The sequence below is a fragment of the Carcharhinus amblyrhynchos genome, chromosome 2 (genome assembly GCF_965287045.1).
Source record: "Carcharhinus amblyrhynchos chromosome 2, sCarAmb.v2.hapA, whole genome shotgun sequence".
Lineage (NCBI taxonomy): Eukaryota > Metazoa > Chordata > Chondrichthyes > Carcharhiniformes > Carcharhinidae > Carcharhinus > Carcharhinus amblyrhynchos.
The window spans coordinates 86,764,293-86,778,332 of record NC_137325.1 but is presented as its reverse complement, the minus strand read 5'-3'; the positions used below and the strand labels follow the sequence as shown (position 1 = coordinate 86,778,332).

Genomic DNA, 14,040 nt, shown 5'->3' with positions numbered 1-14,040 from the left:
AATGGAACCACGTGAGAGCAGTCCCATCTAGCTGGATGGCACTGGAGATGCATTGGTACTGACAGTGTACTCATCCATATCAAAGGCTGCAGACCAGAATGATGAAGTTGGGAAGTTTACCTTTGTCAGAGTCATATGGGATATCATCTGTGACTTTGATCAGATCCATTTCGGTATTGTGGCAGGAGCAGAAAGCCCATCGGAGAGATTTGAATAAGGAGTTCTGGGAAAGGTGGGAACAGATTTGGGAAATAACAAGAGATTCAAGGACTTGGGAGTGGAAAGATAGATTGGAGATGGAATAGTAGTTTGCAGGCACAGAGGGGCCATGGTTTTCTTTCATGGAAGTGGTGTTGACAGCAGATTTAAAGGAAAAGGGAGTCGATACCTGCAGAAAAAGAACTGTTTATAGCGACAACTAAGATGGGAGCCAGTAGGGGAAGTTAGGTGATCAGCAGTTTAGTGTGAATTGGATTGAAGGAACAGGAGGTGAGTCTTATGGACAAGATGAGCTCAGGGAGGACATGAGGGGAGATATGAGAGAAAATAGAGAAAGATGCAATTTCAGGTCTAGGGAAAAAGAAGGAGCATTGAAATAAGTTTAAGTTATTTGTTCTCTAAGAGAAAACATTGATCTTGGATTTTACAACTTAATTTGAATTCTTTCAGGGAAAGGAGCATATTTTCAATCATTTCAGTAGTTTGTGTTAAGTACTAAAGTGGATTTTAACACAGGGGCCAGAATTTTCCAGGTCCTCCACTGCGGCTTCTCCTGCAGCAGAGCCAATGAGCCGTTGAAATCTCTGCTCACGTTGGTGGGACCAGAAGATCCCATGGGCCTTAAGGGCTGGAAAATTCCAGCCAGTCTGTCAGAAAATGGACAGGCAGGCATCTAAAATACCAGAGGTATCTTATCATTCAACTTCCCACCTACTTCACTGTAATGTCAATTTTAACCTGATCTTCAGATGTGAGAAATACCCTCACTTGAAGCCGATGAGTCCTTCTACAAATATGCAGGTGAGGTTAGATGAGGTCATTGGGCCTTATCTGCAATCATCTGAAGATTGTCATAAACAACATAAAGATCATTAGACAGGACGCCCTCTCAAAGGGGCATAATGATTTTACTTGTCTGATTTCTCACTAAATTATATTGTATCAGTGATACTTCGTAGAAATAGAAATCATAGAAGCCCTACGGTACAGAAAGAGGCCATTCGGCCCATCGAGTCTGCACCAACCATAATCCCACTCAGCCCATATCCCTATATATTTTACCCACTAATCCCTCTAACCTACACATCTCAGGACACTAAGGGTAATCTTTAGCATGGCCAATCAACCTAACTGGCACATCTTTGGACTGGGGGAGGAAACCGGAACACCCGGAGGAAACCCACGCAGACATGAGGAGAATGTGCAAATTCCACACAGACAGTGACCCAAGCCGGGAATCAAACCCAGGTGCCTGGAGCTGTGAAGCAGCAGTGCTAACCTCGTGTTACTGTGCTGCCTTCATCAACCTAACTTCTTACAGTGAAGTAAATGCCTGTCGAGTTGGCTTACCAACACAAGTAGAATTTTTCTCTGTATTACCTTATCAAAAGTTTTAAATTATTATAGTTTTACAGTAAGCCCATAGGGAAAAAGGTCATTTAAACATCCAGTCAAAATTCTTCAATTACTATTTGCTAATCATGATAAAGAATATTGATGCTGGGAGATAGAACTCTTTCCATCAAAGGTAGTCAATGTCAACATCCAATCCCAAATCATGGATAGCAAGGTTAGATGCAAAGTAAGATCCTTGTCCCCTATCCTGTCAATGTGCCCCACAATGTGCCAATGGCAGATTTTTTGTTTCATTTTCTGGGTCCCCAAATTAGTAACCTGGCTTAATTGTTGAATTGGGTGGTTGTTGAAGGAGACTGCATATCTGCCAGGAACTGGATTCAAACTGTCCTTTAACATTTCAAATCAGACTGTTACAGTCGCCATTTTCAACCTGTATCTGCTGAATTTGTGATTAGTCTCAAAGTTGAACAATTAGTGTCTGCCATTCTGTATTATTCGATGATTTTGGTCAATTATTTAGTGGTATAATGACATCAAAACTCTGGTGGTATGCAGCTTGATTTGAGTATTATGCTGTATGTAGCTTATATAGCCTTGGAAATATATGTACGCAGGTCCTTTATAAGCGGCTTAATATTTTTCTGCATTGCTGGAAATTGACACAGTTTTATTTATTACTAGATATCTTTCTCTTGCCTAACACAAGCATCAACTCCCATGGTGAAGCATTTCTGTTGACTTAGATTGAAGTATGCCTTGTTCACAATATTATGTTCAATTTTGCCTTGTAAGAATAATTGTCCTATTTAATGTTTTTGGGTGTACATATCAAAATTCAATTTTCATATAATTGTTTAAGGTGATGGAATCTTGTGAAGAGTAACTCACCTTCTGTTTCCTCAAAGCCTGTCCACCATCTGTCCAGACTGTCACAAGTCTGGAGTGTGATGGAATAATCTTCCCTTGCCTGGATGAGTGTAGCTCCAACAACAGACAAGAAGCTTGGCACTATTTAGGACAAAGCAAGCAGTTTGATTAGCAAACTATTCACAAACATTTGCTCCCTCCACCACCAAAGCACAGTGACAGCAGAGTGTGCCAACTACAAGATGTACTGCAAAAACTCACCAAGCTTTCTTAGGCAGCACCTTACAAACCCACGACCTCCAACATCAAGAACGACAAAGGCAGCAGACAGATTGGAGCACTACCACCAGGAAGTTGCTCTCCAAACCATTCACTATCCTAATTTGGAAAAATATCACCATTCTTTCACTGTGCTAGATCAAATCGTGGAACACCATTCATCACAGGTGTACCTACACCTCAAGGACTGCAGCAGTTCAAGAAGGCAGCTCATTACTGCCTTCTCAAGGGCAATTAGGATTGAGCAATAAATGCTGACCTAGCCAGTTATGCTGACAGCACGTAACTGAATTTTAAAAATGTTTTTTTTTCATTGTTCAGGGAGATGGGCATCACTGGCTGGGCAGCCTGCATTGACCATTCCTAAATGCCCTCTTGAACTGAGTAGTTTCTAGGCCTTTTCAGAAAGCATTAAGAGTCAATCAAGTTGCTGTGGTCCAGTGTCACATGTAGACCAGATCAGCTGTGAGTGACAGATTCTCTTCCCTACAGAGATGTTAGTGAACCAGATGGGTTTTTATGGCAATTGACAATGGTTTCATGGTCACCATTACACTTTTAATTCCAGACTTTTTTATTGAATTCAAATGTCACCATTTGCTGTGGTAGGATTTGAACCCAGGTCCTCAGGGCATCACCCCCAGCCTCTGGATTACTGGTACAATGATAATACCACTACACCACCATCTCTGTCACTCTTTCATATCAGACTGAATAAATTTATTTAGCAATTCCAGGATCCTGGGGGTTGAATTGGATAGCACTTAAAAAGGAGGTAGAGAATGCAGCTTCTTGCTTGATAGTTTGTGGCAAAAGTCATATCTTCATGATGGCATTGTTATGCAGCATACCACCACAAATAGAGACTTGCTCAGCCAAGTACTGCAGGGCTTTGAGAGTGGTGCAAGCAGTGCAGTTGCTGTTTAGGTATCCAAATGGTCTGCTCTATCAGATTTCTACAACACATTGACTTAAGCAATTCAAGAAGGTGGCTCACCATCACTTCCCGAGGGCTATTCAGAATGGGCAATAAATACTGGCCATGTAGCATTGCCCAAATCTATGAACAAAGAAAAATGCAACTTTCACGTGTCATGAGACATGTTGTCACTGGATAGCTGAATAGCCACCATTTAGTTTATCATGGTGCCTAAGATAGAGCTGGCACAGCAGTCTGCCTCACAACAAACAGACTGCTGCTGGGATACAGGACATTGATGTGTATGATACACATCATTTGTATGTTCAGGCAAAATACTTTCAGTTCAGGTTTGGCAGAGTTGACACAAATTAGGGTGTGTGTGCACTCAATGGAATCTTGAACTATGGTGAAACCTGCAATTCTTAAAACTTCAGTATTCCACCCTGCTTCTTTCTGGTAAGAGGAATTAAAATGTTATTTCTCTCAGAATAAAGAGCTTTGGTATTTTCCGTTATGCAGTAATGCATTTCAAACTGCAAGACATTGCTAATATCTCCAGTTCCATTCCAGACAAAGTTTGAGGCATAAGAGTTCATTGCCATAGTCATCTTCACACACACTGGCAATGCAGTCCTTGTCATGCTCTAAGTTTGCATTGCAGTTGCAACAGTTGACAGATTTCACTGAAGAGGGAGAATATGAGAATAAAGAGGACAAAAGTTCAAATTAAAAGGTTCAGGTCTTAAAGCAAATGAGAACAACCAGTGGCACAATGGTTAGCACTGCTGCCTGACAGCACCAGGGGACCCACGTTCAATTCCCTGCTTAGGTCACTGTCTGTGTGGAGTTTGCGTGTTCTCTCTGTGTCTATTTGGGTTTCCTCTGGGTGCTCCGGTTTCCTTCCACAGCCCAAAGAAGTGCTGGTTAGGTGCATTGGCCATGCTAAATTCTCCCTCAATGTACCCAAACAGACATCAGAGTGCAACAACTAGGGGATTTTAGCAGTACCTTCATTGCAGTGTGAATGTAAGCCTACTTGTGACACAAATAAATGAATTTTAAACTAAATTTTGAAAGATTTGCTGTTGATTCGAATTGATATATATTTTTAAAGTCCAATTAGTTTGCCCTAACATAACTTTTCAAAGGTTACAAATACTTCCATAATATCTTCCACATGTCTTTAATGGTGTTTTTAAATTTTCAGTTCAAAACCAAGCTTTGATCCAATCATCTTCCCTCTCATTGGTTAATGAAGCCCAGTATCTTCTGATAAACATGGCTAGCATTCTGCATCTCAAGCAACAGATATTACAACGGTAGGATATATCTTCATGGGTAATAAAGAAAAAAAAATGCCAAGCAGTGTGTAGCTATGTTATGTAATGAAAAGGTAAGACTATTAAGTATGAAAAAGAAAATGAATTGCAACAATAGCATTAATATTTTGGCATAGATATTTCACTCCTCATAACATTGAAGGAGCAGAGAAAACATTGAATACAATGAAGGTTCAGGGCACTGACCTCATCCTGGCTGTATTCTGTAAGAGTGACACAATAGATATATCTATCCCTCAGCCTAGTTACTCCAGTAGAGCTATGAAACTGACGTTCACCAAACAATGTGGAAAAATGCCCAGGTAGTTCCTATCCACAAATACAAGGACAAACCTAACCCAACTAATTATCACCCTTCTCCCAATCATCAGCAAAATTATTGAAGGAGTCTTAATTGCTGTGAAGCAAGAAGTACTCACCTGCTCACGGATCTGAGCTCAACACTGGACCCCATCACAGCCTTGGTTCCAACATGCGTGTCAGCAAAATGTCAGGACAGTGACACTATCCATCTTTGGCAGCAAGACAGAATTTGACCCCACAGGTCATCAACACCACTAAAATTGAAGGGAACTTCTAGCTGCAGTCATAAATAACACGAAGGAAATAGTTGTGGCTGTTGAAGGCCAATCATCATTGTTCCAGGATACTCCTGCAGAATTTTCTTTCTTTACTCTTTCGTGGGACATAGGCATCATTGGGAAGACCAGCATTTGCTGCCATTTCCAAATTGCTGTAGAAGTGAGTGGCTTGCTAAGCTGTTGCAGAGGGCAGTTAGGAGTCAACCATGTTGTTTTGGGACCAGAGCCACATTTAGGCTGGACTGGATAAGGATGGTAGATTCCTTCTCGACAGGATATGATTGAACTGTATGATTTTTATGACAATCAATCAATAATGGTTGTCACCATTACTGAAACTAGCTTTCAATTCCATATTTATTAATTAAACTTAAATTTGTCTGGATTTCTGGATTACTCTTGCAACAACATTATCACAATGCCATCAACTCCCCAGGAAGTTTCTCAGTTGATTTAGCAATGACTTGCCTTCCATCGTAAAAATCAAGGATTGGCCTTCTGACTGGAAATACTGCATTTTGTTCCATTCACAACTCATCCAATATAAAACACCCTTTACGAGTCTATTGCAGGACCTGAGTAACATCCAGGTGTGTGTCAGCAAGGGACAGATAACATTTGCCAGTTTAGTGACAGCTAACGATCACCTTTAACAAGGAACAGTTAAATCATCTCTAACGTTACCATCACCATTTTCATCATGTCTCCAGCCATCAAAACCATCGGCTCTGCATTGACCAGAACTGGAACATATACTGAATTGTTGTTTCTTGATTCGTAAAGAAGGAACATCTTAAAATTTTATAGTAACGCGTCTTGCTTGGTGATTTAGTTCTGTCATGGCTTCTAAAGTGAGCGCTAGTGTAAGGAGTGACTGAATTTACTATCCTAAAAATAACACATTTTGGGAAGCATTAAAAAACATTTTCATATATTCATTGTGGCCAACTTGTGGCACATTAAAATTACCTTTACAGCTTCCCTTTTCCACATGGTGCAAGCTAAAAAGCATAATTTTGAAACGTGTTTTGCCTGACCTGGCATAGATATGATATATATTTGGATCTACTATAGATATCTCTTATCACTCTTATCTGCCAGTGGAGCTCAGGAAATATTACAAAGTATTTCAGCAAATTCATTATGACCAGATTAATCAAAGTAGTTTTCTATGAGATTCCACGGCACATTTCCCTATTTATTTTTCAATATTTATGGTTTTAGAAGCTGCAGATTTTCTCCAGATTATCTCATAATTTCAAATAAATGTTAATGTGATTGTGCTTCTGTTATAGTGATGGAACAAGTGATTCGAATTCTGGTGAAGCATTAACAACTGAGGAACTAATCCATCGTTTTCGTGCCAATCTTGTGATAAGCACAATGAGGCCATACGAAGAAAATGACTGGGCTGCAATAGATTTTGATGGTATTTCTTTTCAGGTAAATATAAATGTTCTCATGGAGTTTTAAATATATTTACATAAAAGCTTGAGTATGTCTGTCACAATCCAGATATCTCACTCCAAAGTATCAAAAATAAAAAGAGAAAACAAGCTATTTTTTTCTGACCTGTAAACAGGGGTTTACAGGCATTTAAGAACTGCTGCAAAATTCAACTGATGCCGAATCTATTCAGTCCACACATGCACACAGAGTAACTGTACAGTAAAATGACTGAAAAAGTTAGCAATTAAGCTTCACACCCATTCTCTAGACCCCAGATTACCTGTGAGTAATAACAAAGAATATCAACTCATTACAATTGAGAAATTTCCACATAAATATGTTTGATGTCATTTACAGAACTATTTGCTTAAAAGTATGTGAAGACATCTAATAACTATATTGTGTTTTTTTGATTTAAAGTAATCCTCATTATTCAGTCTATTCACTCTTCTTAAAACTCTCCACAGAGTTGCTCCGACATCACTACTGTAGCCAGGTTTCTGTTATACTCCCAGTGATGTTATGGGAGCAATGCAGGAGCAGCTCTAAGAAAGTTTTCAGCAAGATGTGTGTTTATGTAAAAACAAACAATTTAGCAAGGTTGCTTGTTGCAATGCATTGGCAAATAGGAAGGGGGAGGGAGGGTGTAATTATATGATCTTGCGTTAGTTGCCTCTAGGCTGTGAAGGTTAGGGAGACTGCTAAAACACTGAAACTCTGATCCTTTTACTCACTTTCTTCATTAAGCATGAAATAATGACAATTCTGCTGTCTCATAAAATATAAAAATTATAATATAAGATCATGCAGTCTTTTTTTTCAAGCATAAACATATGTTAATTAACAGTTGGTTTATAAAATTCAATATTTGATTGTTTGACTTCTAACAGTCGTAGTTCTTTACAAAAACTACTATTACTGCATTTGAACATGCTTTGTAAAAACCTTTAAAATAATCCTGTTGGAGGTGGGTACAGCAAAGGTCCACAAAACTGGTCCCTGGGATGAAGGGATTGTCCTGTGATGGGTGGCAGAGCAATTGGACCTATACTCTCAGGAATTTTAAAGAATGGGAGCCTAACTCACTGAAACATTCATACAGTCATTCACTAAAACGGAATAGCTTTGTGACTTTTAATCGTTTAGTAGTTAGTGCTGAACAGAATTCTCTGTTAGCCTCGGGCAGGATTTTACGAGCCTTGCCCGAGCAGTCGTAAAATACCGGCCATGGGTTCTGCAGTAATTTTCTTTTCTGCTCTCTGTCTCTCAGATTTTCTCTATCATGATTCAGACATTTGACCAGAAAATGTATATCCAAGTCAGTGGGTGGTTTTCGGTCTGATCAGTGTCAGTGTCAATCAAAGCAATTCTGAAGCTGATCAGAAGATTTGGACCATTATTACTATGCTGTTGCCCCTTCCAATCTTCCGGCAAATTATCACTTGCCAAGTCACTTGGCAAAATGGCCACTGAAATTACTGATAACTACATACAACAGTATGCTTTATATTCAAAAACTGATTCTACTTTAAAAGTAATCAAAGCCCAAGAATTTGAAAATTATTTCAAGCATATTAAAGAGAAAATTACACACCAAAGCTCTGATGTAATTTGAAATTCCTAAAATGTAAGTGTAGCAGACAAAAGCATGAATTTGGTGTAAATACTTTGAACAGAAGTATTATTTGCATCATATTTCAAATTTATGATATCAGAATTATATGATTGAACCACATGCACAAATTATCTGATTTCTTTGCAACTCATGATTGCAAATCATAATATAGAGTTAGTCAAAGAATTGTTTTCATCCAAGGCCTAAATGAGTATTTTTAAACATCTTGCGCAGAGACATTTTCTGTTTTCTAATACTGATACATATTTTGAACTCTTGTTACCAGCACATGATTGATAATAAAATGAGAAATGAAGCAGTTCTTGTGGTACAAAATAGTCACTGTCATGCCATATATGTTTTTTTTGCAGATTGTGGGTTTGTGCAGCAGATGCCAAATGATTTGTATTAACCAAGAAAATGGAAAAAGAAGCACTGAACCCCTGCAAACACTATATTCTTGCAGAGACAGAAAGGTAATTATTGCCTTTTTAAAAGAGCAGATCTGTTAAAACTCACATTATTGTCGAGGTTTGCTGTATAAAAGAGGAAACAAAGGAAAGTGTTTTGCAAGACAATGCAATAATCCATTCAGAATGTCATAATTACACTGTTCATAATTTATTACGTCTAATCATATATGTACCTTTATAAACACCTGAATGGGAAACTAACAGAGGGTTAGAAACCATGTATTGACGCAGGCTTGCTGGACTGAAGGGCTTGTTCCTGTGCTGCATTGTCCTTTCTTAATTGGATGGTGAGTGTGCCCTCTGTCACTAATTGGCCAAGCTAGGCCAATTTGATGTCAGGTGAATAATGCCATAGTGTGGAGTATAAACTTGCATTTGTCCTTGTCGGTGATTAGATTTAAATTATTTAAATTCTATATTTGTTTCGCTAATTAGGCTATTTTATTCAGAATTCTTTCCACATTCAGATGAAGAGGATTTTTTTTTAATCACTGTTTTTGCACAGGTCTTATTTGCTGATGCATTATCACTGTTATACTGTCCTCTCTCCCTTCCTGTCGCAGACGCTGATTCCACCTTCAAATTGCATTGGGTCTCATTACATCCACATTTTTGAGTTGATATAGATTTCGGCACAGGGGGTTACATCAGGTAATCTGTTGTGTTGAGTGAAACACCTCCACTTGTCTCCACACTGTGACTTTTTGAAAAGGTCTTAAAATAAAATTTTGTTGATGACTGTAGGCACCACTGAAGAATCCAGTGGTGGCAGGCCCGCTGTTGACACCACTGAATGATAATTTTGTTGAGGGGTCCTTTTGGCCTTGGAGGGAGTGCAGAGGAGGTTTACTAGGCTGATACCGGAGTTGAGGGGGTTGAGCTATGAGGAGAGGCTGAATAAACTAGGCTTGTACTCGTTAGAGTTTAGAAGAATGAGGGGAGATCTCATTGAGACGTATAAGATGATGAATGGGATGGATAGGATAGAGGTGGAAAGACTCTTCCCGCTCAAAAAAGACAGTAGGACTAGGGGGCACAGCCTCAAGATAAAGGGGGGGCGGTTCAGAACGGAGTTGAGGAGGAACTTCTTCACTCAAAGGGTGGTGAATCTCTGGAATTCTCTGCCCGTTGAAGTGGTGGAGGCTGCCTCGCTAAATATTTTTAAGAAGCGGGTTGATGGGTTTTTGATAAGAGAGGGGATTAAGGGTTATGGGGAGAGGGCGGGAAAGTGGAACTGAGCCACGACAGATCAGCCATGATCTTATTGAATGGCGGGGCAGGCTCGAAGGGCCAGATGGCCTACTCCTGCTCCTATTTCTTATGTTCTTATGTTCTTAATAGGTACCAAGCCCCTCATTAGCAAAATTAATCACCTGTTTTCGACATTCAATTTGGACTCCTGAAAGATGGCCTCAACAATATAGCAATGCTATGTTTGGTGCCCATTTTGTTCCAACCCTAAAGACACTTCTTGCAAAGCATGTACCGGTTCCATCCAGCAGTTCTTTCCTCCTTTCAGCTGCCAGGTGTTTATGGGCCTTGGAGATCCAACTGGCCAGCACTGAAGCTTAAACAGAGAGAAGAATTTAATGCATGCAGTCTTGTTGAAATGGTTAAATGACAATCCTGTTCCTGTGACTGAGATTGTTTCCAACTTATGTCACCTCTGTTAAAACTGAAAATGAGCAGGTTTGAGGCACACTGCATTTGAGATTTTTCCTTTAATGTGTAACTCCTATCTTTTGGACTCTGCAGAAGAGTTCCTAGGTCCTGATCATCAAATTGGTCTTTTTCAATCTGTAATTCTATGGAGACTAGACGTTGCAGTTTGGCTGGGATAGTCTGGGTGTCCCAACAATTTTCTCAAGATTGCTGAAAATCTGTGTTTTCTAATTAGCTGAGGCCCCTCCCCTTTAACCCATCCTCCATGCTCTATCTGGGAATCAGCTGACTGATGACAGAAGATCAACAGTGGTATCCACCAATCAGAAGCCACATTGTAGAGTTATCATTACCTTATCTTTCCATTGAAAGAGCAATGATGCAACAAGAAAGCCTGTTTGGAACAGTGAAGTGAGATTGCCAGATTGTTTCAATTTTAAGGAGAGAATGTATCACTGAATAAAGAGAAGACTTGAATTAATTTGGAGCTGAAATTTTGGATTTATCTCATGGGAGGAACTCAGATCTTTGTCTTGGTTTAAATGCAATTTGGGAGGGGTGCAAAGGTTTTAAAGAGACCTTAGAGAATTGGAGTTTGCATGGATTTACCCTGGATGCTCTGGTTTCCTCCCACAGTCCAAAGATGTGTGGATTAAGTGGATTGGCCATGCTAAAATTTCCCCTTAGTGTCAGGGGGACTAGCTAGGGTAAATGCATGGGGTTATGAGGATAGGCCTGTGTGGGATTGTGGTCTATGCAGACTTGATGGGCCGAATGGTCACCTTCTGCACTGTATGATTCTATGATGAATTCTGGACTGGACTGAAAAATGTCACTTGTCACCAGTATTCTAGTAGTTATTGACAGTCTAGGTCTGGTCAGAGTCTTTTACAGTCAGTTGTCACCAGGCACTGCAATGACATTTGACAATGAAATGTTCAGTCTGAACAATATCTTATATGTAAATTGCAAATAACAGCTGGAACACTGTTCTGTACAGCGGAATAGTTTGGATGTCAACAGCAGTTTCCAATCAACTGTGTAACCTCAGCTGGCAGCAACGGAATCAGTAGTGGAGAAAGATTGTGGTTCATAACTGCCATCTTCAATGATTGGGTGTTCTGATAAGGTTGCGAACTCTGGCTGGACATATTTCAGGAGCTGTCATCAATGAACTTCAACTGCCCCTACCCCAACATGTCAATCACCAAGGAGACCCATCTTGCCTTGGTTTTTCAATGTATCCCAGATTTGACTTTTGAAACTTTGGTCACTCAAAGTAAATACTCAAATCTGCAGCGGGTTGATGAGCCTGTTTTGATTTCACGGTGCCGTTTCTGCTACTTAATTTACATCTATGTGTAGCTTTCATCTGATTTTGAAGAGTTATTGGCTGTTTCTTATTCGTTCATTATGCAGGAGAGAGCAAAGGAATAAATTCTTCCAGAGTCTTTTAATAATTCAGTTTTCCTTTGATTACCACATCAACTGCATTTTCAGGCTATTATTAGTATGCTGCAACATAAAAGAAAATAAATGGAAAGGTTGATATAAATAAAGGAAAGACTGAGACAATGAAATTCTCCATTATTATTAATAATAATATGTTAGGATCATTATGAAACACATTTCACTATAGTGTGGAATTCAGTCTCACCAGGTCCATCCTGGATCCCAAAAGTTTCACACTGAAAGCCTTTCATCATTATGAATACAGCCACCCACTGTGGAAAAAGAAAAATAAAAAGCAGACATTCAATTATTTAGTTGATTTTACATAGCACATGTTTTATTCATTTAATTTTGAGCATCAGAGCTGGAACTGTGGGGAAATGCATGCATTGTTGACCCTGACACTGGCAGGTTCAAGTCTTAGTGCTTGGCACCAGCAAAAGATGTAACGATGAAATAATGTAGTGTCACCTACAAAGTGGTCTCAACATCACGTCCCTGGATCACAGATTCAGCAGTAGCTGAGTTCATAACACTCTTACAGCTGAGCTCCAGGTTCAACTCCTATTCCAGGGATTTAACACAAAAATCTTGGCTGATATTCTTGTGCAGTACTGAGGAGCGCTGCACTGTTGGAGGTGCCATCTGTTGATATCTCAAACTGAGGCCCCATCTGCCTGCTTGGGTTGGTGTGAAAGCTGCAATGGCACTATTCAGAAGATTGTCCTGAACAAAATATCTCTCAATAAACATCACAAAAACAGAAGAAGTGATCTTACCAGAATTTGACCAGTGTCAGTCTCAGTCGGAAATTGACATGTAACTCTACGGTTGCACAGACCAGTTTTCTCTCCAGATTTTGGGCTTCTCAAAAGAGGAAAACTTGAGTAGCTGGGGCAGGAACTCTTAGTGCCAACAACAGGGTCCACAGAAATTGGGGCACCATCTTCAAAGATCAGAAATAAATATACCCCCCCCCCCCCCCCCCCCCCCCCGATGGAGATATTGGGGGCTCACCATCACCCTCACCTACAACCATTGCGGGTATTTCCACCAACACCTTCCTCCCCCTAGCCAATCATTGTTGGTCCTCCCATCAGCCCCTGCACAGTCATCGCTGACATTTCCCCACCCCACCTCACCAACCAATCATTGCTGGCAATCCACCCCCTCCCCCCACTACACAGTCATCGCCAGCATTTCCCCCCCCCCTGCACTGCCAGCCTGTGCAGGAGCAGTGCCAGGGCATTGCCTGGCCATATCCCTCTCCCCTGGGGCTATACTTTGTGTAAATATAGTCCCTATGGGATGATCCCCTTATCAGGTTTACATGTGGAACATAAGCATGGTATGAAACCTAGTGAGGGGTGATATGGGTGCGAACCTGATTATGTCATCAGCAACTGATGGGAAAAATCAGAAATCTCACCAGGGATTTCTGTTTTTTTCTAGATTTGGCACCCACCCCTAGCACTTCCAATAACAGAGAATCTGTGCTCAAGATTCCACTCAGATCCTCCAGTCATCATTATATTATTGTTTGTGGAAGTTTGCAATGTGCAAATTGGCTGATGCATTTCCTACCTTATTGCAGTGATTAAACTTCAAAATGATTTAGTTGGCCATAAATCGCTTTGAGACTTTGGTGGTCATGAAAAGTGTTATATAAATGAAAGTCTTGCTTTTGTATTTTTATTTTTGGGCTGGACACCATCTTTGAGGTCGAGCAGGCAAAATTAAATGTGGTTTAGACTAGAATAATAGAGTTATGTTTGATTGCTTTTGAGCATTGAGGATAATTTTTACATAAAACCTAACTCCA

General features: G+C 40.0%; 1 protein-coding gene across 1 annotated transcript in view; it reads left to right on the top strand.

The window, feature by feature from the left end:
• mocos (molybdenum cofactor sulfurase) overlaps positions 1 to 14,040 on the top strand; it is a 226,215-nt gene that overhangs the window by 209,284 nt on the left and 2,891 nt on the right. Inside the window, exons 12-14 of the mRNA XM_080208753.1 lie at positions 4,854 to 4,965; positions 6,863 to 7,010; positions 9,003 to 9,107. Coding sequence (XP_080064879.1) covers positions 4,854 to 4,965; positions 6,863 to 7,010; positions 9,003 to 9,107 — 365 coding nt within the window. The remainder of the gene's footprint in view (positions 1 to 4,853; positions 4,966 to 6,862; positions 7,011 to 9,002; positions 9,108 to 14,040) is intronic.